This window comes from Bufo bufo, chromosome 10, assembly GCF_905171765.1.
Source record: "Bufo bufo chromosome 10, aBufBuf1.1, whole genome shotgun sequence".
Lineage (NCBI taxonomy): Eukaryota > Metazoa > Chordata > Amphibia > Anura > Bufonidae > Bufo > Bufo bufo.
The window spans coordinates 38114885-38142784 of record NC_053398.1 but is presented as its reverse complement, the minus strand read 5'-3'; the positions used below and the strand labels follow the sequence as shown (position 1 = coordinate 38142784).

General features: G+C 40.5%; 1 protein-coding gene and 1 long non-coding RNA gene across 2 annotated transcripts in view; one reads left to right on the top strand and one right to left on the bottom strand.

Annotated features, from left to right (window-relative positions):
• IGF2 (insulin like growth factor 2) overlaps positions 1-8314 on the bottom strand; it is a 39281-nt gene extending 30967 nt beyond the window's left edge. Inside the window, exon 1 of the mRNA XM_040410743.1 lies at positions 7988-8314. Within this exon, the coding sequence (XP_040266677.1) occupies positions 7988-8047 (60 nt within the window). The 5' untranslated portion in view covers positions 8048-8314. The remainder of the gene's footprint in view (positions 1-7987) is intronic.
• On the top strand, positions 36-27009 carry LOC120981202. Its single transcript, XR_005774639.1, has 4 exons — positions 36-520; positions 624-672; positions 10308-10381; positions 26956-27009. It is a non-coding gene; the product is annotated as an uncharacterized LOC120981202 (long non-coding RNA).
• The last annotated feature ends 891 nt before the right edge of the window (positions 27010-27900 follow it).

Sequence of the window (27900 nt, the reverse complement as noted above, 5' to 3'; positions counted from 1 at the left end):
AAGGTATAGAAGGCAAAAATGGAAGGGGAGTCAGCAACATCTGCTCTCTTGCTGCTGCTCCTTCATGTTAAAGGTTCCCTCATATGCCCCTTATTCCCTGTTGCTCAACAATGCAGAAGCCTTTCCAACTCCGCTCGCTCGCTCTCTCCTTCTCCAAACAATCACTGCAGAGAGAAGGCAACTGGGAGAGAAAGAGGAAGAAAAACAGAATGAAACAAGCAAACAACAGACTTTTTCAGCTGGCAAGGAGCCATCCCTTCGCTCGCTATTCTGGCTGCTTTCACTTGTTTTGCCTGAATATTCTCTCCTTGGGGACACTAATATCATGAAGGGGTGTTTTTGTTTCCAAAGTAGCATTTACGGTTTGTCTCCCCTTCCCTTCTTTTTTTTTTTTTCACTCTTCGTTGTGCCTCCAGTTCCCTAAAAGACGTACCGTCCCATCAAAATCCCCTCGAGGGCCAGAAGTTTCAATTTGGGGCTGCGAACTTCAGCACCGGGCGAAGGCAGCCGGTAGAAGGAGGTGAGGTATCCACAGTGTCATTCGTGCATACTCGTTTGATGCAGAATATGGCAACATTAACGAGATCGTTTCTCTTTTTTCCTTTTCTTTTTTTTACATTTAGCAAGCAACATGAACCGGAGTTAAAGCTCGTTCAACTGGTCCAGCCTGTGGTATGTGAGCGCTATTTGGCTTAATGAGCTGACACACATTTTTTTCTACCATGGGCCGATTGATACATGACCAGGCTGGCAGGGGCTTTGGGGACACGCAGTTCCACAACAGCTGGAGAGATGTTGGCCGCCTACCACGGCATTATTTCAGGCTGACTACATTGGGAAGTTACTGGAAAAAAAAAACTAGTACAGTGCGATGATAACACATATAGAGAAAACATGGCAAGGGTTATAGTTGGTGCTTACAATGTTACTGCACTAATCCCCGTGGTGCTCTGCTCTGGAACAGAACAGGCCTTGACTCCTCCATTTAGAAGGAGGTATGTGCTGTTCTAGAAGACACAGAACTTGCTGTGATTACTGATGAATTTCCCCCTCCAGTGACATATATCCATTACAATTCTCGGGATACCAAAGAAAATGAAGAGATGTCCCGATTCCTGGCCAACTTTCTTAACTCTTTAAATGAGAATTTTATCCTTCTGCTCTTCTCAGCCAAAATCCACCATGCACCTTCGATTTGATCACCTTTGAACCCTATATGTTCGGTCAAGAGTTACAAGCAAAAGCTCAGGCAGCCGGTCTAATAAGAAGCAATACTCACCCCTTTATTCCTCTGTCCTGTACTCTATTCCTCTTTGGTGCTAGTTGCTTTCCTGACTGATGTTCTGTGTGCGCTATGTCAACGTGCAGCCAATCACTGGCCTCAGCAGTGACGTCCCGTATACCGCTGAGACCAGCGATTGGATGCCTGGTGACCTCTGTACATGGAAACCCACCGCGGCAGCCAGGGAGATGACATCGGAGGTGCATGACCGGAGAACAATGCTGAAAGCAGCAGGGGAGAAAAGGGGGGAGTATCTATCCTTTTGTTATTTTACCCCATTTACAGTGACTCAGACAACCCCTTTAACGATTAAACTTAGCTAATATTCGTGGTAATCAGATTTACTTACCGAATGACTGTTCTTCAACCACTAACTGGAAAAACATTGGGTAGAGCTAGAGAAGAAACTCATTCGCAAGAGACTGTAAGTTAAAGGAGTTGTCCCATTATGACAATGTGTCATCTATCCATGTTGGGATTCCAACTACTGGACCTTCCCAGTGATCATAAGAACAGGGGTCCTAGTGTCCCTAAAGTGAATGGGGCGACAGTCAGCAATGCACACTGCTGATCCATTCATGTTCTGCAGAAAGGGAATCTGAGTACAGCACTTGGCCATCTCCGGCAGTGCCATAAAGAAAAATGGAGTGGCAGAGCATATGCATTGACGCTCCATTCAGTTGGGGAACTCAGGGATCCAAGCAGTCAGACCCCCACTTGTTGGGTAATTATCACTTATTCTGTAGATAGGGGATAAGTTGTTATGGTGGGACAACCACTTTAAAGGAGTTGTGCAAGAATGGGTGGGGTGGTGTAAAACTTCCCCACTTGGCAGGACATGTAGAGGGGAGCTTACTTACCTGCTTCCTGGTGCTGGCTCCCCTTATGTCATGACAAAGGATCATGATGACGTGAGTTGATCTGCCACAGCCAGTGATTGGCTGCAGGTGATGAAACCGGATGTTTTAAGCAAGGGATCCCAGTAGAGAATCACAGGCCAAAAGGAGAAGGGGAGCGCAGCGCAGCGCTAGGAAGCAGGTAAGTAACGCCCCCCTCCTATTCTTGCACAACCACCAACTAGAACTAGAACTATAAACCTCTAACTAGAAATGCCTTCTTAATAGTGTTGAGCTGTGGATAGTTGTACACATTGGCCTAGGCATGATTCTACCAGCTTCTTCTTTTGAGGCTATCTGACGAGTTGGTAATGACATGACTCACTGGATGTGTTAAACTCAGATATAATTATAGAAGGACTAACAGATAGACAAGTTCTTGACTTTAAGATGTCTTCTGACAAGTCATTGAGATACATCAGAAGAGAATGGTCCATGAGCTTAGAATCCCGTCAGTTCCCACAATTTAGGGACATTAGAACCTGGCAATGCACCTGAGTATCCATATTTAACAGCAACACACTGCAGTAGAGATGAAAAAATTGGCAAATTTGGCAAATCTTCAATTACTGCACTGAACGTTGGTATATTTAAGGCTATACAGCTCAGTGAACCGCAGAACTTGTTCCTCTATACCTCATAGCCCTATTGCTCATGCACAGCAAGGTTCTAGCGGTTTTCTGAGGTTTCCGAAATCGTGAGTTGCAGAAATCTCTAAGAAGCAACATAACGTAAGGATAGGATTCATTAGATTAGCACTCTGACCTGTGCCAAGATTTAAGGAGTCATTTTAGACAATTTTGAGAAGACTATGGGTCCAAAGCTTAGATAAATTAAAAATCGCAACATGCATTCTTGCAAATGTCTCCAAAAACCTGGACGCCGATGAACTACCTGTTGGACAACTCCATGAGAATGCAAATATGTGCCCCCCTCAGTCTTCTCAATACACAATTTAACCTATAAATAAAGGCCTCCCATAAAAGTTTTTGCTTTCACCAAAATAAACCTTTGTGGTTATTCTATCGCCAAGACATTTGTGAATCCACATTCCAACACACCCTTTACCCTGACAAAGCTAAAGTGAATATGACTAGGTAAGGATTGCATTTCACTAAAGGAGTCTGTGTAAGCAAGAAACTATGCACATGCCGCACATGATCTTACTTCTTATGTGCCAAAATAATAACCCGGGCAAGTCTGCTGTAAATGCTATGTTGGGCTCATAATGAAATAACTTTATGCTTGGAGTATTTGGCAGCCGAGCGCATGTTGTAAATTGTAATGTAAAGGACGGGAACTCCATGTTGTTCTGAGTGCCTGCCTAAGTGGTAAAACAGACTGCAACCTCCAGGAGCCAGGTATATTTTATGCCGTAAAACAACGCCCAGCCATCTGACACTTTGCCCGCGAGGATCCCTGACAACGTACATAGTAGCACCAAATAGTAGCAGGGAGGCCCACGACTGGAGTCAGGGGCATAATCCAAGAAATAATCAAGAGCCTTCATCTTGATCTTTACCTAACAGGCTTCATCTACCTCATACTCGCATATTGGCTAATTCTGTGAATTTATAATATGGGAGAAACTCTGAATTGTTGCCATTTCCCATAATCCTCTACTTCCATTAAAGGTGTTTTCAAAGTGTTTAATATTGACGACCTACCCTCAGACGGGCAGGGGTCCGACGCACAGGGCGAGGTCTTTTTCACTAGATCCGGTGACTTACCGCGTCTCTGTATGGGAATGCAAGGTGGAGGCTTCAGCCTGGTGATGTCATCGGCACTAATGTAAAACAGGCTAGGGCAGCGCTAAAGCCCGGCCATTTGTGTCGGTGACATCATCGGGAACATTGCTAGGCGGAAGCCTCTGCCTAGCAGTATGAAAACAGAAACAAAACAGCCCTTGCCCTGCGCAAATGCTCCAATGCTCCACTCAGAGGGGGCTGTCTGGGTGAAGAAGGGGATATGTCCGGTTCAGAGTAGAACCCCTTTGATGGAGACAGAGGTTCACTAAGGATGGTCTGGACAATAGGGGAATGAGTCCTATACCAACCACTATGGTCATGGCACACCTGAGCCATGTTAAAGACATTGTCCTACAATAATAACATAAGGACAGATGTAGTATCTGATAAGTGGGGGTCTATCTGCTGGGAGCCCTATCTCTCACAAGAACAGGGGTTCACTCATCCATTCAACTATATGGGACTGCTGGCGATAGCAGAATACAGTGTTAAGCAATCTCTGGCAGTCCCACAGTGGGCGTCATTCCATTCATTCACCCTTGTTCTTCTGATCGGTGAGGGTCCCAGGGGTCAGACCCCTCAATACTTCTTACCTATCCTGTGAGCAGTTGCTAAGTTAATGGTAGGTCCCATCCTGTAAGGGGGTGCGGAGCCCTTCTGACCATGGGCCCTCATTTAATGGCCTTATGCCCCCGATGATCAGTCCACCCTTAGATGGGGCAATTGTGGCTCTATGATGTTTGGAAGGAAAAGACATTCTAGCAAAAAAATCTCTGTATTGTTATATTAGAATGAATATCTGAAACCGTAATGTCAAATACACAGGTTTTATGATGTACAACTATACACCTCTCAGCATCTCTAGCCACATCAGGCTCATTCCTTGCTTTCCTCCCATTTCACATCCAGTTTCTCAAGACCACCTACAAGCTCAGCAAAACAGGTAGACGTGGGCTTGCAATAAGTCCTGGGTTTGAAGTCCCAAACCCCAGAAAGCTCGAGAAAAAAAATGATCTACATTTACGTTTTACCTTCAATTCCACCCCTCCCCTTTTGCCGTTCATGCGTGAAAAGACGGGAATTGCGATATATGGAAGGGCAGGGGTTAAACGATGGCTGCAGGCAGGGCATCTATACACGCCATAGACAGATCTGCGCCATGTGTTCAGTGTCTGTGTGGGAAGAGCTCCCCACTAGGAATCTTGAGTCAGCAGTCAGCAGAATCTGTGCGTGCATGTTTTATCGGTGACACTGGAAGAAGCGTGCTCCGCGAGACACGTCACAATCCTTGTACAAAGCATCACTTCAAAGGGCAGCGAAAACAAGCGCTTTCCTAGAAATGAATTAGCCAAGGGGCCCTGAATACACACACAGACTCGCAGATCATCTGCAGTTCACGTTACACGCAGCCGCAGGGATGTAGACAGAGTAAGCAGAGGTTCATTCACAGGGGAAGAGGTGGGGAACCCGACATTTCCTACCTGCCTGCTGCTATACAATGCATGTGTGTCAGCAATACATCCTTCAGACTTCAAGAAGCGGCTGGTAACAATTCTGCAACGGTTATTCATCAGTAACACATGCAATGCGACACACCAGATAACACCGAATAAGTGTCACCGCGAAGCCAGGATTTTAAAACGTGTCCTTTAAATCTTCCTAAAAGGTTCTAAGGCTACATTCACACGACAGTAAAAAAAAAAGGCCATTAAAAACCAGCAAAGCGATCCGTTTTTAATGGTAGATTTTTTCACTGCCACCTTTCAGAGGTGGTTAAAAACAGTCCCCTTCAATGGTAGGGAGACTGTTGGTCAGTGAAAACATGTAAAATGGGACATGTCCTATTTTTTGACAGCCATCCTTCATGGGCAGTCAAAAAAACGGCCATGTGAATAACCCCATTGGCGCGTGAATGTAGCCTTGAGCGAAAAAACCAGGAGCGAATTCAAAAAAGAGGAGAAGTTGTATCTGTCCTTCGGTCCAACTCCTGATTCTGGCTTCCAAAACTGCATCAGGAAACCTGATCGTGTGGCCGTACCCTGAACTGATCATGTCTGATCCTTCTGGTTCCACAGAGCTAAGGACTTTGTGAAAACCCACTCCTGTCTGTTTCCGAATTCAAAGGGTAGTACCGGGATAGACGTCAGTGACAGATCACTAGAAAGCAATGTGCCACTTCGTCTTCTGCCGGCTCCGCTCGGGTTCCTTCAGAAGTGGGGTGGTCAGTCTATTACAGCTACCGCCTCTGGGGGGGAAAAAGCTGAGTGGATCTGGACGGAGACAAAGTGACACTAGCGCCTTCCTAGCCGCCCCGCCGCCACTTTGCTCTGTGCAGGACTCCCACAGTTCAGGGCGCATCCTTGTAATCTGCCACCAATGGATATGCAGAACTAATGTACAGTATAAGGATACATTTACACATTTATTATATATATATAATTACAGTATATATATATATATAACGACTATATATATATATATATTTTTTTTTACTATATATATATATAATAAAATGAATATAATATAATGACTATATATATATATATACACACACACGCTATAGTGAATTATTATCACTATTCTAACTAAAATTATCATTAAAACAAGAAAAATTTCCAAATGCACTGATATATTTTGCATAAATCCAGTTGGGCTACTTTCACACGCGCGTTTTGTGCGGATCACACATGGACCGATCCGTTCAGATAATACAACCGTTTGCATCCGTTCAGAACGGATCCGTTTGTATTATCTTTAACATAGCCAACACTGATCCGTCTTGAACACCATTGAAAGTCTATGGAGGACGGATCCGTTTTCTATTGTGCCAGATTGTGTCCGTGAAAACGGATCCGTCCCCATGGACTTACATTGTGTGCCAGGACGGATCAGTTTGGCTCAGTTTCATCAGACGGACACCAAAACGCTGCAAGCAGCGTTTTGGTGTCCGTCTCCAAAGCGGAATGGAGACTGAACTGATCGGATCCTTTTCCATTCAGAATGCATTAGAATGCAAACTAATCCGTTTTGGACCGCTTGTGAGAGCCCTGAACGGATCTTACAAACGGAAAGCCAAAATGTGAGTGTGAAAGTAGACTTAAGAGTTAAAATTGTGCAAACTCTCTACCCTATAATCCCCCTGTTGCGTTACCTGTAGGTATAATTTACTCACATTCACTATTGGCTAAGCTCAGCAGTTAAGCCAGATTTAGCTGAAATGCCCTTTACTCTGACGCCCTCTAGTGGCAATACGCGATAATCATTACAGTCAGATTTTGCATATTCCATTCCTTTTTTTTTTTTTTTCCTTTCTCCACTTTTCTTTCCCAAGGTTTAGGTCACACATTTTTCTGCTTCTCCCCATCCAGCTTCAGTTCCTGTCCCCATTTTCAGACAGCACCTGGCATCAGAAACCACCACTGGCTGCCCCTGTCATTTATTACATCACTAATTAAGAAGAAGTGGCAAAGGCAGCTCCAAAAAAATACACAAAACATCCTCAGACCCCCCAACCACCATTAACCCTCACCACCAGAGCATCACCATGCACCACTAATCCACCAAAACCCTTCTTTCTGCAACTGCAGTGGAACTACAACTCCCAGCAGCTTGAAAACCTACTTTAACTTCAGCCTAAATTGCACCCACAAAGGGTTAACCCATCACAATAAATGAAGCCATGCGCTGGCTATCAGAATGAGGGCAGTTTAGGCATGATGACGTCACCGCCTGCAGTCCATGACGTCACATAACCATTGACTGCAAGACTGTCATGGGTGATCATGGCATGTCACTTTATTCAACCATCATCTATGCACTTGCAATGATCCATCACTCCAGCTTTTAGAGTGCATAGGGCTTGCTATGATGTCATGGTTGTGGAGATGACGTCACCCATCCCTTGCAGGCTGACACTTTCTGGTACAGAATGAGCAACAACAACTTGTATCTTGTCAGCAGCCAGGACTGCACCACTTATGATTGTTATCTATGGAAACACCCTTACCCCCCCCCCCCCCCACCCTCTCCACCCCACCAGAGACCCCATAGAGTAGAGTTACCTGTAGACCCCTCCAGGACTGGGCTGTGCAGCTTCTATTCTTGCATCTTAGTTGCTCCATGTCTTTGCCTATTGTGATTGACTTAGCAGCTCCTGTAGGTTTGGAGGGTACAACAACTTTTTCTCCTTGGCATATAACTGTATGGGATGCTGTAGGTGGTGTCTCCAGGCTGCTGGTACTGGTGTATACTGGTGCTGCTGGAATTATGCTGCTTTATGAAAGTTGCAGGGTGGGATGGAGAGAGACTCTGGTGGTTACATGCATTGAGTAGTCTTCTCACTCAGGCTACAATAATATTCTTGTTAGCTGCTCCAGTCCTAGGGAGACAGACTGAGGAGGCAGCCTGCCCTTTCTTTTATACACCCTACCTCCCCCTCTTCTCCCCCTCCAGTGGGCATGTTCCTGTTCATCCACACCCCTTCCACCCCCACCCCAAAAAAATGAGGATACGTGAAAGTGTCTAATCAAGAACACAGCGCCTAGGAGGCATTGTGCTTGATTTCATTCACAAGTTTACTTGATACTGTTGTGCTGTGCTGGGAGAGGTAGCAGCCCCCTGCCCTGGGCTGTGCTGCACTCCTCTGGCAGCTCCTGGGCACTCCATGGGTCTGCCACCCTCACAGCAGCCTTCTGGTGGCACTAGAAGAGACCAGAGCAGGTTAAATGCCAGCAGCTGTTAGGTAACTGCAGACATTGTAGATCTAATTATTATTATTATTCAGAATAAAGATAATTAGAAGTAAATAATATATATGCATTTTATCTATCTATCTATATATCTATCTATATATGTATCTATCTATCTATCTATATATGTATCTATCTATCTATATATCTATCTATATATGTATCTATCTCTCTGTATATGTATCTATATATCTATATATCTATCTATCTATGTATCTATGTCTATCTATATCTATGTATCTATGTATCTATCTATCTATGTATCTATATCTATGTATCTATCTATCTATCTATCTATCTATATCTATGTATCTATCTATCTATCTATGTATCTATCTATCTATCTATGTATGTATCTATATCTATATATCTATCTATCTATCTATGTATCTATCTATCTATGTATCTATCTATCTATCTATCTATGTATCTATATCTATGTATCTATATCTATGTATCTATCTATCTATCTATCTATCTATCTATATCTATGTATCTATCTATCTATGTATCTATATCTATGTATCTATCTATGTATCTATCTATCTATGTATCTATCTATCTATCTATCTATAGTATCTATATCTATCTATCTATCTATCTATCTATCTATGTATCTATGTATCTATCTATCTATGTATCTATCTATCTATCTATCTATTATCTATCTATCTATGTATCTATGTATCTATGTATCTATCTACAGTATATATTCTTTATTTCAGAATAAAGATAATTAGAAGTAAATAATATATATGCATTTTATCTATGTCTATCTATCTATCTATCTATGTATCTATCTATGTATCTATATATCTATATCTATGTATCTATCTATATCTATCTATGTATCTATATCTATCTATATATCTATCTATCTATATATCTATCTATCTATGTATCTATCTATATCTATCTATGTATCTATATCTATCTATATATCTATCTATCTATATATCTATCTATCTATATATCTATCTATATATCTATATATCTATGTATCTATCTACAGTATATATTCTTTCTTTCAGAATAAAGATAATTAGAAGTAAATAATATATATGCATTCTATCTATCTATGTATCTATCTATATCTATCTATGTATATATCTATATCTATGTATCTATCTATCTATCTATCTATCTATCTATCTATCTATAGTGTCTATTCTTTCTTTCAGAATAAAGATAATTAGAAGTAAATAATATATATGCATTCTATCTATGTATCTATCTATATCTATCTATCTATATCTATCATCTATGTATCTATCTATCTATCTATCTACAGTGTCTATTCTTTCTTTCTTTCTTTCTTTCATCAATATTCCATGCATAACAGGTATCTTTGTAAAGCAGTATCTATCTATCTATCTATCTATTATCTATCTATTATCTATCTATTATCTATCTATCTATCTATCTATCTATCTATCTATCTATCTATATCTATTATCTATCTATTATCTATCTATCTATCAATCAATCAATCTATCTATCTATCTATATATCTATTTATCTATCTATCTATCTATCTATCTACAGTATCTATTATTTCTTTCTTTCTCTCTTTCGTTCTTTCATCAATATTCCATGCATAACAGGTAAAAACTAAAAAAAATATGTCTTTTAGGATTTGATGATTGCATTTTCACGCTATGAGAACTTGACATGCAAGTGGAGATGAGAAATACAAATTATCACAAGGTATGCAACTAAAAACAGAAACATATTTAATATATTTAGAGAAAAATGAATAGCGGAACAGATGACAAAGGACAATTTCATGAAATGGACGTTATATTGATGGTTTTCACAATTTTTTATTTCAATGTCCAGTTATAAAAACACTCAGAGAGTAGAGGTGTAAAAATGAATTTACCGGTAAATATTTTCTATAAGTATTATATATTAAATAATCTCATAAAAATAATCGAATTAATGCATGGCATTATTTTAGTCTTGGTTTTTTCCCCTGCTACTGTCACATTGATAATTACAGGCATCATTTAATCTATGCTGCATTTTCTCCATTTGTTGATTTATGAGACCTCCTAAGGAAGAGCAGGGGTTCTTGAAAAACGAATTAAACCAATAACTGAGTTTTATAAATTGACATCGGCTCACTTGGCAGTGAGTATGGCAGTACATATAGATTACAAGGCAAGGCAGTAAAGAAATGGAAATGTGGGGTCATCAAGAGGATTGACTCTGAAATTGTGAAATATCGCTATCTATCTATCTCTCTATCATCTAAATTTATATACTGTAATATATATATATATATATATATATATTATTTCCGATAAACATGAAGCCTAAATTATTTTGTGTACTTTTTTCCCTTGTAATAGCTTCTTTTCTTGTCCCCAATTAGACTGCTGTAAAATTTTTGATATTTGTAATAAGCATAATTTTAGACCATCGACGTAAAAAATAAAATAAAAGAATCTATGAACCCATAAGCTAATGTGTAATTTACTATTAGTTTACTTACTTTATATTATTGGGTTGTCCCCCTGCTATGATCTATAGTTGGCCACTTAGCCTATAGATTCGTTTATATATATATATATAATTTTATGGATCACTGTAGCTAAAATTAATTATTATTCAATCTCAAAAACCATGATAAAGAATAATTTCCTGAGAAGTACTGACAGATTATGGTAGATGATCCAGTGTATCCTGAATAGATGCTATCAATTAGTCATATTGTTAACTGCAATTCACTTGTTTTTTACATAAATGTACCTGAATCAAACATACATTGGATTAGGTGTTAATTTAGAAAAGAAACGATACATTTATGCTCATCTTTACTGTACCTCATTACTTATAGCAGTTAGTAAGGTCATCTCCAGTCTATCCTGGGCCACATCAAGACATAAATATGTCCATGACCAGTCATGGAACCATCCCAAGCACAATGTCACATATAGAAAACATTTGTAGGGAACTGAACAAAAAATAATAATATTTTTTCACAAAAATCCTTTCAAACGTTTATTGATGTGACATGGTTCTGTGTTAAAAAGAACAGAGTCAATTTAAAGTCCATAGTTCATAGGTCCATTTCACTGAGCACTCATCAGCATGAACAACTGCATTTTACCAGTATGGAAAATAAAAAATCTGTGGAATATTACCAAATGAATAGAGAAAAATAAAAATAAATATAAAACTAGAAAAAAATGAAAATTAAAACATGCAATTAAATATTATTGGATCATCAAGAGTTTAAATAACAACTGTGAAAAATAATCTGTAGAATACTACCAAATGAATAGAGAAAAAAATAAAATAGTATAATATATATATATATATATATATATAATTTTCTTATTTATTTCACAAAGAGTAATTGATATTGTAGCCTTATATAACATTTCCTAATTTGTACATTTTCTTAAAACAGGTATATTTCAGTCACCAAAGCCGAGTAATATTGTATTTGTTTTCTTGCTACGAACCTTTACATATATATAGTTTTAAGCACCACACACATACTCTATTTTTCTATTTACTGTTTATATATATATATATATATATATATATATATAATTTTATCTTATTAAATTTTTTTACATTTAATTTTAAAAAATAATAATGATTGACCATAACTAGATAAAGCTATTTGGATCATAATTTAAGTGTAACAATTATTGTTAATAATCCAATGATTTGATTTGCTAAAATTGATTGACTACAAGTGTTGGCATTCTACCCTACAAGTTAGAACACACATAATAATCTTTCAGAAAAAAAAAAATCCTGTCCGTTAGTGACAGAATCTATCTAATGATAGAATTTGCTTTTACTACACATGTCGGACAATGGAAATACACAATATTTTTCTAGGGAAAAATTGTTCCTATTGTGGAAAAGTTTATGTGTTCCACTTCCCCAAAAAACATTCTGGCAAAATAAAGACATACTGGCATTGGAGGAAATCTTTACATCAATGGCTGCTTTTCATCTGGTCTTGTTTGATTGATGAGATTACTGGTCACCCTGCCCATTTTTCCTTATGTTAAATAAATGAATACATTGTTATTTATTCCTTGATCGTGCTTATATAATGCCAACACATTCCGCAGCACTGTACTGAGAATGTCATCAATGCCTACATTAGTCCCCACGATCTAGTCTCCTTTTCAGGCAGTCACAAATGCTAACTTTTTACAAAATATAACTGTAATAGCATTCCCTAGTCACGAGTAACGCTTTCAGCATATTGCTTATTCCCTTTAAGTCCATAAATAGGTTTGTTATTAGGATACTTTAAAAAAGAAGTGATGAGTAATTCATATGTGTGCAATACTTGATATGAATCAGTTGCTTATGGCTCGTCATACTGCTGATTGAGCCACAAAATCATTCAAGAAAGGTCAACAGCTTCCATAAAATTGCAACCAAATGCTCTCTAGATCATAGTTCATGTGGTAAGTATTTAGCCACGACAATAATATGCAAAAAAAAATTATTTCAATTTTATGCTTTGTTAACAAATTTGAAATTGTAAAAAAGTCTATCCGGACTTTTTGGATTCATTCTTCATTTTTTTTCATATGAATCTTCTATGTAAATATAATTATGAAAATAAATGAAGTTCTGATAGGTGAGTGGAAATGAAAAGAGCTTCCAAGTGTTCCAGGTGTTCATGGACTTTGACCCTTACCAATTTCAACAGAAAGAGGTTTTCCAAAATTTCCCAAGTTCTATTAGTGGACTTGTGAGTGGATTTGAAAAGGACTCCCACGTGTTCCAGGTGTTCATAGATTTTGACCCTTACCAATGTCAACAGGAGGATATTTACCAAAATGTGTTTTAGGTGTTCATAGTCTTTGACCCTTACCAATGTCAACAGAAGGAGGTTTTCCAAAAACCTCCCCAGTTCTATTGGTGGACTTTCTATTTAATGGGGTTTGCCAGGTTACCAATTTTGATGGCTTATACAGGATAGGCCATCAACATCAGGTTGTTTGGCATCTGATTCTCTGCACCTCCACCGATCAGCTGTCTGAAGCAGCCACAAAGCTCAGGTAAATGCTGCTGCCCCATGCTGCTTAGCACTGGTTGCGCAGCTTTGTCCTATCAATGTGAACAATTCGACAGACAATTTCAATCAGGTATCTACTTCGGCCTACCTGAAGCAAGGAATCATAAAATATTGGCTTAATTGCATACAAAGTGTTTTTGAATGTTTACAGCCTCTAGTAGCTGACAATAAGTGACCTTCTATCCCACTGTCTTGAATCATAATATGCTGAATATAACTATATGAAAACTATTATAGATAAGATTAAATGATAATTTGATTTCATTTTCAAAAGCTCAAGGTGCAGTATACTCACTGACTTTCAAAGCTAATGAAAAAGCACAGAAAAGGATCTGTGGCATGCCACCCTCCAGGGCTGATCGGGTCCCAGAGTTAGGAATGCCGAGTGGTATGTTGTGGCTCTAATAGTTTGTGTCACGGTGCTCCTACCTGGGTACTGCTGCTTCCCAGGGTTAGGCTCCGCAGCAACAAAGAAGTTGTAGTAGGCGGAGTAAGTAGAGTCAAGAATTGGGGAATTTTATTGATTTTTACTTGAAAAAACTTGCAATAAACTTGCGTCATCCAAACAATATTTGATATTTCTCTTGGATCCAGCAGACTAAGGGTAAACTGGCAAGTAAACTTAAATACTTTGCCTCATCTCTCTGCTGCTGTGCTAATCTCTTACTTCAGTCTGGTTCCTATCAGCTTCAGTTACTGTTTCTTATGAGAGTGAGGTATCCTGTTACTCATTTTGCTCAGTAATGTGTCTTGTGCTCCGTTTTGCCTCTTAGAGGTACTAAGTCCTTTTATATATCAGGAATGGACTGCTCTCTGAGCTGCTTTCCCAAAGCTCCTGAACCAGTGAGGGGAAACACTCCCTCACCACACCATGCTACTTCACTCTCTTGCTCGACCTCTCAAATTCACTTCTTCACTTCTCCACTCTCGACTCCCCTATATCTTTATCCAACCCTTCCCTTGGTAGGAAGCAGGACTGGCCTACTTCTCCCCAAAGGGTGAGAATGAAATGGTAAGTTCCATTCTATATAATGGTACTCCCTGCCAGATACGCTGCCACCTACTAAACAACCAGGCACAGTGTATGAAATACAATACATAACAGTTACATAGCAATATTAGGCACAGTATCAGAGGACCTGGAATGTTAGATGACATTCTCTGCTAGTCATTAGAGACAGTAGCTAGGTGTAAGAATGGTAGTGCTCCCTCTGGGGTACTACAGATCATTTTAAATCTAAGACAGTAGTGAAGGGCAAATTCCCTGCCTGATACAGTCCTGATCAAAAGTTTAAGACCACTTGAAAAATTGCAAAAAATCATATTTTACATTGTTGGATCTTAACAGGGTTCCAAGAAGAGCTTCAACATGCAACTACAAGAAATGAGAGTGAGTAAAACATTTTTTGAGCATTCAATTAATTGAAAATAACGATTAAACTGAAACAGGCTGTTTTTCAGCTGATCCAAATTTTAGAACCTCATGCCTTTAAAAGGCCAAATCTGTGCAAAGATGTGGATTCATTGTCATTTTCTGTCAGGTAGTCACACGTTGTGATGGCAAAGGCAAAAAAAGTCTCCCTTTTTGAACATAGTCGGGTTGTTGAACTGCAAAAGCAGGGTCTCTCACAGGGTGCCATCGCTGCTGAGGTGGGACGCAGTAAGACAGTCATTTGGAATTTCTTAAATGATCCTGAGGGTTATGGAACAAAAAAGTCAAGCGGAAGACCCAAAAAAATTTCACCAGCACTGAGCCGGAGGATCCAATTGGCTGTCTGTCAAGACACTGGACGATCCTCGACCCAAATTAAGGCCCTTACTGGTGCTGACTGCAGCCCCATAACCATCAGACGGCATCTGAGACTAAAGGGATTCAAAAACAAAAAACGTCTTCAAAGACCTCGTCTCCTTGAACGCCACAGAACTGCTCGTTTGGACTTTGCAAGAGAGCACCAAACATGGGACATTCAAAGTTGGAAGAATGTTTTTTTCTCTGATGAGAAAAAATTTAACCTTGATGGTCCTGATGGTTTCCAACGTTACTGGCATGACAAGCAGATCCCACCTGAGATGTTTTCTACGCGCCACAGTGGAGGGGGTGCCATAATGGTCTGGGGTGCTTTTTCCTTCAGTGGAACAATGGAGCTTCAGGAAGTGCAGGGGCGTCAAACGGCCGCTGGCTATGTCCAGATGTTGCAGAGAGCATTCCTCATGACTGAGGGCCCTTGTCTGTGTGGTAACGACTGGGTTTTTCAACAGGACAGCGCTACAGTACACAATGCCCGCAGGACAGGGGACTTCTTCCAGGAGAATAACATCACTCTTTTGGCCCATCCTGCGTGTTCCCCTGATCTAAATCCAATTGAGAACCTTTGGGGATGGATGGCAAGGGAAGTTTACAAAAATGGACAACAGTTCCAGACAGTAGATGGCCTTTGTGCGGCCGTCTTCACCACTTGGAGAAATGTTCCCACTCACATGGAAACGCTTGCATCAAGCATGCCGAAACGAATTTTTTAAGTGATCAACAATATCGGCGGAGCTACTCATTACTGAGTTCATGTTTGGAAGTTTGGGGGGGTTTAGTTTAGTTGTTTTTTTGGAGGTGTGGTCCTAAACTTTTGATCAGCTGAAAAACATCCTGTTTCAGTTTATTCATTGTTTTCATTAAATTGAATGCTCAAAAAATGTTTTGTCTCACTCCCATTTCTTCTTGTTGCGTGTTGAAGCTCTATTTGGAACCTTGTTAAGATCCAGCCATGCTAAATATGATTTTTTGCCATTTTTCAAGTGGTCTTAAACTTTTGATCAGGACTGTATGAGCAGGTGGCAGGTGCCTACATTGTCCACAAAATGCAAGAAGCAAAAAAGCCTAACTGAGAGGTCATCAATACATTCAGTTAGCCATTAAAAAGTAGCAACCACAAAGGAATCTCATTTTTATATCTTCTAACTGAGAGCCATTAATTTTGCCCTCAAAAAACATTTAATGGGTTTGCCCAAAATTTTCTTTTTAAGGTGTGATCAATTGACCCAATAATCCTGCACTATATTGTCTTGTAAAATGCTGGAATCTCTGTTTGGGTCTGGACCAGAGCTTCCTTTATGTTCAATGTTCTGCTCCCATCACCTGACGTTGCTCAGAAGTGAACAAACCCTATTTCCATATAAATAAAATTAAGAACAAACATGATATACATACCGTAATACAAATATTTAATCAATGAAGGAGAAATACAGCCCATGACACTGATATGATGCCTACAAAATGATCTGTGTCCTAGGAAAAACGTACACACATTTTGTGCTATTTGTATCTGCAACTAAGGTATTCCAAGTAACCTTGTACTTACTGATGGACCAAACATCGCTATGAAATAAAGTTGTTTTTCATTTTGTGTCCTGATCCCTTATCACTTATGTAAATTCCCTTTGTTCACACAGTTCTTTAAAAAAATTGATAAGGAGGCACATTAACACCATCTCTAAAATGCACAGACCCCCCCAAAAAAAGAAGTACAAATGATTAAATCAGTCCCTTCAATTAGTATATTTGAATTGAAAAGTAGTAATGTTAAAAAGGTTGTCAGACCATGACAACCCGTTTCAATATTGAAGTCAGTCGGATACCAACTGATTGTCACGGGTCCGGTTTCCTGAATTCAAAGTTTATCTGCAATATGCGGGCTGCTTTCAACAGAGCAAGAGTGATTCTTTGTCTGCAGATTTCTGCTCTTTCACATAAGGGGGTCCTGATTGAAAGATTCCCTCTATAAGGTCCATATGCCTTAACAGGACATATGGTCAGTGGTTCCATTAGTAAAATGTTATTAAAAGGGTTGTCCAATATTTTTATATTGATGGCCTATCCTCAAGATAGGCCATCAATATGTGATTGGTGGGGGTCTGGCTCCCGGCACTCCTACCAATCAGCTGTTTGAAGCGGCCTCTCCCTAGGCCAGTGACATCACGTTCATCGATTGGTCACAATGCCTTGACATAGCTCAACCTCATTGAGTGGGGCTGAGCTGCAACACCAAGCGCAGCCACTATCTAATGAACGGTGCTTTGGTAGGTAAGCTGCAAGAAAGCTGTGAAAGCTGCAACCTCCTGAAAGTGCTGATCGACAGGGATGCAGGGAGTTGGAGCCCTACTAATCTAATATTGATGACCTATGCTGAGGATAGAAATTTTATATTGCAAGAGTACTAGACTTTCAACCCAATTTTCTATTTGGAAAAGCAAAATCAGTCCTCAGTTTGTGCACCTTTTCTATTTGGAGGTGAACTGATTCTTTTGCTTTTTTTCTGGACTTATGTTGAGGATAGGTAATCAATATTAAACACCTGGACAACCCCTTTAATCTCCCTAAAACTTTTTTAGACAGTTACTGTCACGATGCGCTCTGTGCCTGGTTCCAAGAGGCGGGGACGGCCGAGGCGCACTCACGTCATCAGCCACACTGGTAACTCAGGAGTCATGTGACGCTGGCCATGTCACATGACTCCACTAGCGCCCTATTTAAACAGGCAATCTGCTGGACACAGATTGCCTGTTATTGAGGTCCTTCCTGCGATATACTTACCTGGTTTGTTGGTCTTGCTTGTCTTCTGATTACCCGTCCGTCTCATCCCTTGGTCTTGGCGTTTCCTCCTGGTTCTGACTTCGGCTTCTCTTGACCATCCTCCGCTTGCTCCTCTGGTATTGTGATGCTCTCTTGGTTTCTTACTCGGCTTGTTTGATTTCTCTGTTGCATGTATTGTCTGTCTTCCCTGCACTAGCTGAGGGTTTGTTGACCAGTTTTCCCTTGTCACTAGGACTTGCGAGGCAAGTAGGCAGGGACAGGTGCGCGGGTTGAGAATAGGACAGGTGATATTTTTTTGCGGACCACGGAACAGAGCAACGGATGCGGACAGAACACGGATGCGGACCAAAACAGCGTTCGTGTGCATGAGGCCCAAGAGTCCATTTTAGCCACATGTGCACAGTTTTAAAGTGAATAAGGTCCATATGTTCTGTCCTGTATTGAGGCAACCAAGAACTAGTTGTTGCGGCTTCACAATATCTTACTTTGCCAGCTCATGTAAGTCTTCTACATTCATCATACTAGCACATCCACCAAAATGTTAAAGGGTATATTCTTTCTTTTTGACTGCAAGTTAGAACACTGCAAGTACTATATATGAAATCAATTCTATTCTATTGCCTTCTATCTTCCAAGCATAGAATGTTATCTTATGAAATTATAACCTGCAGTATTCATAAATCCAAGATAAGCACAACTACCTTCCTTGTCCACAAGATAGACGTATGGTATATGAAATACAGGAGTGAGCTTCTGAACATTTTTCACAAACCACATATTCAGCCCCAATCCGAAGTCAACTTTTGATTGCTGTTTTAAAATGTATTTAAAGTTGTTGAATTGAATGCCAAAGTTCTTCACCAAGGTCTCGCAAGACTTCAGACTTAACAAAATTTGGTCTACGTACAGCAGTAAAACAAAGTTGGGCAACTAATCGACTTTGGATTTTAGATCTGAGGCGTGATTCGCTCACCCCTACTTATTACTGCTGATATACCATGACCTGAATGAATGAGAAATTTCAAAGACGATGGAGGGAGAGACTCAAGGGGCAGGTTTTAACCTCCATGAGTCACATTCAGGGCCGTCTCCAGGTTCATGTGGGCCCTTGGGCGATAAATCTCAGTGAGCCCCCTTGTGGGGTGTTAAAAACGGAAAACACAGGCTTCCTGCTCAGACGCGCCTTCCCCCAGCGGAGATCGGGGAAAGCACCATGTTTTAAAAATGAGCCGCAGCCTGTACTAGGCTACCAGGCTCATTATTAGTATATCCTAGTTAAGGCCACTAGGTAGCAGCACTAAACTGTGACATAGTGATTTCTACATTATTCTGTATAAGTTGCAATCTGATGAAAAGTAATTAAAAAAAGTTTTAAAAAAAGTTTTGAAAATATAAAAAAACGTAAAAAGTTAAATCACCCCATTTTCCCCAAAATAAAAATAAACAAAAAAAGAATAACATTATGGGCATCGTTGCATTCGAACACACCCATACTATTAAAATATAAAAAAAGTTAGCCCATATGGTGAAGGATGTAACAAAAAAAAAAAAAGCCTGATCAAGTCATACACACCCCATAGACATTAACTATAAAAAAAAGTTATGGGGGTCTGTTAGGGTTGCCACCTTTCCTAACAAAAAATAATAGTTACACAAATTAAAAAGGTTGGTGTGTCTATTTAAGTTTCATTTAGCCTCTATTTTTTAAATCATTCTACTTGGATTTGAACTCACAGCCTTCTACATTTAAGTCAAGAACCTTAACCACTGAGCTATAGCTGTTCATATTAACATGCTGTAACTATATTATGGCTAAAAACCTCAGTAGTAGTTTCCTACATATTATGCATTCATATATATCAGAGGTATGATTTTTTTTTTTTTTTTTTTGTAATTACACATTTATTTTGTGCCATACATTTTTTTACAATTACTAATAAAAAATTAAATGATGTTTTTCTTCTATCACAGCTTAGCATTGAGCTCAATAGATCAGTGTTTAAGATTCTTGCCTTTAATATAGAAGGTTGTGAGTTCAAATCCTAGCAGGAAGATCTTAGAAAGAGAGGGTAATTAGACTTACATACACAGGGTGTCACCAAGCATACTAACAATGCTTGGGGATACCCCCTTCATAGTCATAGCACTGATTCCATATATGGAGTCAGAGCAGGGACTCCTAAGCCAGGAAGAGTCCAGACTCTTTGGGATTCCCCTCTGTTCAGACCTGAGTGCCCCCCCCCCCAAGAGCAGTGGGCCCCGGAACTTGCCCTGCTTTGCCAGGTGCTGACGCCAGCCCTGGTCACGTTTACACCTGTTTGCCCTGGAAAATATCCTAACGTCAATTTTAGACTACAGACAGGAGATCTGGCATTTTTCATTAAGTTATGCTTTAAAGGGGTTGTCCAAATATTTTATACTGATGACCTATTTTCAGGATAGAAAATCTGTATGTGATCGGTGGGGGTTCAAACAGCGATCAGCTATTTGAAGAGACTTAAAAACTCTGCTGAGTGCCATGGCCTCTTCCTAGGCCGGTGACATCGCGTTCATCAATCACATGGCCTAGGTGCAGCTCAGTCCCATCCAAGTGAATTGGGCTGAGCTGTGATACCAAACGCAACTGATGGTGATGTGCTTGGCAAGCTGTGAGGCGGCAGTGGCACTCACTGGCAGTTGTTCCATTTATAGGCAACTAGTTCCTGAATACATATTTCATTATTCTCATTACTCATCTATGATTGAATGGTATTTGCAGGAGAGCAAGCCATCTAAAAATCTAACTATTAGACAGAAGAAGTCATTACTAGAAGGTAAAAGCTGTGTGACGTTTTCTGTTCAAAGCAAATTCACATACATTTGTTAAAGGGGTTATACAGTGGGGTAAACTTTTTAAAGCACTGTTGCTGTTCCAGGGCTTATCAGAACCTCCTGGTGTTCACTTCCTGAGCTAGGCTGACACACAGGAAGTGGCAGGAGATGACAGGTCATTGGCTACAGCATTGACCTAAATCAGTGATTGGCTGAGTGGGCCTTTCTTGGGATTTCCAGCATATTGAGAATAGACCAGGAAGGAAAGACCAATAGGGACCTGGTAAGCTTTGAAAAAGGAGCCGTGGGGGATTGATGAGTAATAAGTCATTGATATTTTTAAACCTCTTGATCTAACAATCTTGCCCTGCTGGACAATCCCTTTAAAGTCAATGTAATACAGGTGCTAACATGTTGCCAACTCTTATCAAAGTCATGTGAGTGTTGAAGGCAACAGTTATACCCAATAATGGTGCTTTTGGAAAAAGAGACAATGTTATTGAAGACATCATATCAACATCAATGGAAATTCCATGAGCAAAATTAGCCAGTTATATTCAGCAGGGGTATACAGAGAGAAGACAATGTCCATATAGCAACAGTTAAAATAGATCCCGCTTCTGATGTTAGTTGACACCTGTTAACATCTTGGACAGCAAAATGTGATGCTTGTTGGACACCATATTTCTTTTTCATGATTAAGGGGTTGATTGCACATTTTGTAGGACCTGGGGGTGGAGGTGTCACTACATAGGTTCTCACCAACTATTAAAATAAGGGATGAGTCCAATTTAATTTTGACCACTCTACTACAGGACATCTTCACAGATGCCTTTAGAGTTTTTCAGGCATATGTGCAACACATTAAAATTGCTAGAGCACCCATAACCAGAGTGACATTCATATAGGTCAGAACAGAAACAACCAGCATGACTCCACATGAACTGCTGCTACACTGTTATAAGTAGTGTTGAGCACGAATATTCGAAAAGCAAATTTTTATCTCGACTATTGCCACTTTGAGAATTCGCAAATATTTAGAATATACAGTCAGGTCCACAAATATTGGGACATCGACACAATTCTAGCATTTTTGGCTCTATACACCACCACAATGGAGTTGAAATGAAATGAACAAGATGCGCTTTAACTGCAGACTGTCAGCTTTAATTTGAGGGTATTTACATCCAAATCAGGTGAACGGTGTAGGAATTACAACAGTTTGCATATGTGCCTCCCACTTGTTAAGGGACCAAAAGTAATAGGACAGAATAATAATCATAAATCAAACTTTCACTTTTTAATACTTGGTTGCAAATCCTTTGCAGTCAACTACAGCCTGAAGTCTGGAACGCATAGACATCACCAGATGCTGGGTTTCATCCTGGTGATGCTCTGCCAGGCCTCTACTGCAACTGTCTTCAGTTCCTGCTTGTTCTTGGGGCATTTTCCCTTTAGTTTTGTCTTCAGCAAGGGAAATGCATGCTGAATCGGATTCAGGTCAGGTGATTGACTTGGCCACTGCATAACATTCCACTTCTTTCAGGTGAACGGTGTGGGAATTACAACAGTTTGCATATGTGCCTCCCACTTGTTAAGGGACCAAAAGTAATGGGACAGAATAATAATCATAAATCCTGACTGTAGTTCTATATACAGTATTTGTTTTTTGAATATTCGTCATTTTTTCGAAAAACAAATATATAGCACTATATTGAATATAGTGATATATATTTTTTTTTTAGAATATTCCAATTTTTTTTCCATCTGAAGTCATGATTCCTCCCTGCTTCTTTCTTGTGGGCCAATGACTCATTTGCCCAAAAGCAATTTAAGCAGGGAGGAATCATGACTTCAGATGGAAAAAAATGACGAATATTCTAAAAAACAAATATATATCACTATATTCAATATAGTGCTATATATTCATTTTTTAGAATATTTGTAATTTTTTTCCATCTAAAGTCATGATTCCTCCCTGCTTAAATTGCTTTTGGGCCAATGACTCATTGGCCCACAAACAAGAAGCAGAGAGGAATCATGTGTTCAGATGGAAAAAATGTCGAATATTCTAAAAACAAATATATAGCACTATATTCTATAGTGCTATATATTCGTTTTTGACCCACGCCTGTATTGATCGCATAATATTCGCATTACCTTTCCGATTTTCGAGTAAAAAAAAAAGAATGTAGAATATAACAAATATTCGAATTCATGAATATTCGACGGATATTCTACAAAATATTCGCGAAGTATCACGAATTCGAATATGACCCCAGCCGCTCATCACTAGTCATAAAGGGAGTGTTTTCTACTGTATTTCTTTCTTTTTTTTTTACACATTAATTGTCTTGGTTGTTTTTTTATGTCCTTTCTGTGACATAAAATCTCCAAAATAAGACCCTCTGAACAAAAACTTGTTCAGGAATGCACAAGTCAATGAAATTTGCAGAGTAATGATTGGTAAATATGCTGAGCAAAGTAAAGTTCTACTGCGGAGATGTTACTTGAGGGTTTTAGTACAGGAATAGTTTCAGTCTATTCCAAAGTTCAAGTTAACAAACCTCAGTTAAAGTTGTTAAACATTTCCTGAAAAGCAGCAGCACCGAGTTCAACAGAAGGGTTCAGTTTCTGCACAAGCTCACGGGGGTCATATATTAAATTTTTTACATCTGCTTATCAATGTAATATAAATTACATGTATATGTTTGTCTAGGGGAAAATATGCTGTTGATATTAGCATGCTTTTAGACATAAATTCAGTAACATTTTACAAATTCCCTTATCTCTCAATCCTTTTCTGGGAAAAATTTTACTCTGAATCACGCTGGCTGCACACGTTTAAAATAACTGTGCCAAAATGGGTTTTTTTGCAACTAGACAACCAATGACTTTCCATTAGTTTGTCATTCAAGTCACTCGGACATTCTCAGATGTGTATGCCTCTAATCTCATGGGCCCGCTACTGTTGATCCTAGCAGCAAAAATGGAGGATGGTCAAGTCAACAGTTATGTACTTACTGTGGGACCAGCCAAGAAGATAATGTCATCAGTACAACCATGGCCTTCGGCAATGCTGAGGTTTGGTACAGCCAGGAAACTTCTCAGGGGATTCAGTCGGTGTTGCACAGTTTCTCTTACAGCTTTTCCTCTCAGAGCTGACATGCACCAGACACTACAATTTCAGCCGTCTTAGCTCCTCTATGCACACCAGCTGCGCATTACTTCCACCATTCGAACTGCCTTGGTGGAGTGCGTGAATCCAGCCACTGCAAATGGGTCACAATTTGCAATGGCCAGGTTTGGATGGCCCCAACGCTCTGATGGGTCCTCAGAACATTGTAGAGGTGTCACCACATGTTGCTACCCTCTGGAAGGGATGATAAGGCCTGGTACACCCCTATGGGAAATAAGCCCAGAGAGTCAGGGTCTGCCGTTAAACCAGTGCTTCTTTACTGGAGGAACTCAAGTGCAAAACAGTACAGGCAAGGCATTGAGCTGGTTTCTCTAGTCTCCTGCCTGACAGAAGGTTTCATGCTGAGAAAAGACCTGTGCCTCTCTCTCTTAGAAAGCTGGTAACTTGGCAAAAGGTTGGTGGCCTAGGGTCTGTGTTTCAGTCACCCGATCATCTGGTCAATGGAAACCTGGAGTTTGTGGCTGAGTATCCCCATCTCAGCATCTTCTTCTAGTCACACAAGCAGTCTGGCAGAGTCTCTCCTATTAAACATCGCAGACAAGTAGGGGCTTTGACTGTTCTCCTTATATATAGTTTCTAGCTGAACAGCAGGGCAGAGATGCACCTAATTTAGAGTCAGGTGCAAGTGCCAGTGCAGGGAGATAAAGACTGGCATATGGATATGACAATTTTGATAAATGTATCTCATTGCCTTTATTTAGGAGGTCAGGACGGGTTTAGAAATACCAAATTGTCTTCCTTTCTGTTGCTTTAATACTTTTAAAAAATTAAAGAAAAAAACTTGCATTACCATATTCTAACACCCATAACTTTTAAAAATGTACATTTATGGAGTTGTTTAGGTAAAGAGCTCTTTTTGTAAGGGGGGACCTATAGTTTTGATTGGTACAATTTTCTACATATGATATACCTCCATATTGCTCCATAAGTACCTAGGATATAGAGGAGGAAAATAAGAAAAATAATATTTTTCATCGGACCTCAGATCAGACCCCCAAGCTCCAACAGACCTCAGATCAGACCCCCATTCCTTCTTAAATCTCAGATCAGTTCCCCTTTAGACACCCATTCCTCTACAGAACGCAGATCAGACCACCAAGATACATCAAATAAAATAAGTGAACTTACCTCTCCTGGTCTGGATGGTGCTGACACTCACTCCTTCCTGGTCTTCATCCAGCCTGTGCTGCACTGTAACCTGACATTGCACAGCATTAGGTCATAGTGTGTGCCTACGTGCACTATATCCTGACACTGTACGCATTCAGGACACATGCAGTGCGGCGCCAAGAAGAAGACCAGGGAATGGTAAATACAGCCAGTGCAGCACTCCCTGGACCTTCTGCATACTAATGGCCATTTCCATAATTTAAGCAGTCATTAGCATTCACACCATAAGACGCATTGACAATTTCCCCCTGCTTTTCGGGAAAAAAAGTGTGTCTGTGGCACCCCAGACCTGGGGGCACTACAAATTGTATATAGTTGTTCATTGTGTATTTTAATGTTTGTTTCTGGCCGTTACTATCAGCAAGAAAGCAGGGCCGGCGCCACCCATATGCAGAGTAGGCCACCGCGTAGAGCACACTTTTGCTGGGGGCGCCGGCGCTCTGGAGTCTGGCCGCCAGTGGCGTTGAGATGTGGGTGCGGCGGGTGCGGGCCGCACCGAGTGACACCAGTCTGATGGGGTGTCACCCGCCGGACCCAAGTTCTCAACACCACTAACACCCGCCACCTTGTACTTGTGTCGCTGATCTGATCCTGTACTTGCCGGCTGCACGGACATGAGTTCATTCACTTCTGTGTGCAATCCCGTGAGACCCGTGACCTCCCGAGGTGGGTCTCACGGGATCACGCGCCGCAGGACGGGATTGCGCGCCGAAGACACTGAACTTAACTGAACTCATGCTCGCGCAGCCGGCAAGTACAGACTGTACAGGATCAGCAACACAAGTACGGGGGGGAAGGGCAAACTACATAATGGAGGACAGTCTGGGGGAAAAATTAACTTGTGTGGGGGCAAAATTACTTAGTGGGGGCAAATTACATAATGGAGGGCAGTGTGGGAGCAAAATTACTTAGTGTGGGGGCAAATTACATAATGGAGGGCAGTGTGGGGGTCAAACAACATAATGTGGGGCAGTGTGGGGGGCAAATTAATGTGAGGCAGTGTGGGGGGCAAATTACATAATGTGGGGAAGTGTGGGGGGCAAATTACTTAATGTGAGGCAGTGCAGTGGCTAATTACATAATGTGGGGCAGTGTGGGGGCAAATTACATAATGTGAGGCAGTGTGGTGGGCAAATTACTTAATGTGGGGCAGTGTGGGGGCAAATTACTTAATGTGGGGCAGTGTGGGGGGCAAATTACTTAATGTGAGGCAGTGTGGGGGGCATATTACACAATATGTCGCAGTGTAGGGGGCAGTATTACTAATGAGGGCATTCTAGAAGGGAATTACTATTGATGGAACTATGAGGAGCACTATTACTATGGGGGCACTATTATTTCTTCAGGATAGTATTTGTGGTATTGGGGGGCACAGCGAGCAGCAGGATAACACTGTGGGGACTCCACTTTGGGGGATGATGATGGAAACGATGTCTGTGTGTCACACTCTGCAGAGACGAGGTGGCTGAGAGAAGGGTCCGGACCGAATGGAGAAGATGATAACAGAGAAGATCTGCATTGGAGGAGACATCACCTGGAGGCCCTGGATGTGAGAGGTATGTGCTGCTGTATATGTGCAATGCTGCTATTTTATGTTTTGCATATAAGAAAATGTTTACAATTAAAATGTTTTAATTAAATGTTCTATTTTACTATATTTATTATTTGTTTAAAAGGCTGATTTTTGTAACGGGACTGCTGCAGAATATCTAAAATTAGCTGGTCAAGTAAAATGCTGCATGCAACAATCATTAAATAGGTGGCCGACAAAAAAGGGGCAGGTCAAAGGGCGTGGTCAATGGGCAAAGTCAAGGGGGTGGCAAAATGATCTTTTGCCTAGGGTGGCAAAAATCCTTGCACCAGCCCTGCAAGGAAGGTATGGCAAAGTGTGGCAGGAACCACCCTGTTCCTCCCCTCGTGGTAGGAGTGGGCTGTTCCTGCTTACTGCCAGGAGGGGGAGTTCCTGTGTCGCTACAATGTGGAAATTAAGCAGGTTTCACTGCTCCTGTTACCTAATCTCCAGAGGGAACCATTCCAAAAAACGTGAGGTAAAGCCTTGAGATTCGAGACAGCAGAGTGACCTGCTACTTCAGCATCTACAGACACTGCTGTAAGGTGAGGGAATACAGCTAAGCCACCCATCACCATATAACTACTAGGCCAATATGTCCTAAGTGCTAAACTGCAACCAACCAGCCTGCCTCCATATCCTTGCTGGTGACAGAGAAGAATTGCACTAAAGCCTGCTGCTACTGTATGTATTTCAAATTCTATGTTGCACTTACTAAAAAAGACTTTGTTATGTTTAACTCTGGCCTCATTCTTCGGTACTATAACTTCTAACTTTGACCTAAGGTAGAACACCGTGACACAACACTTCATCAGGGCCACTACCACTC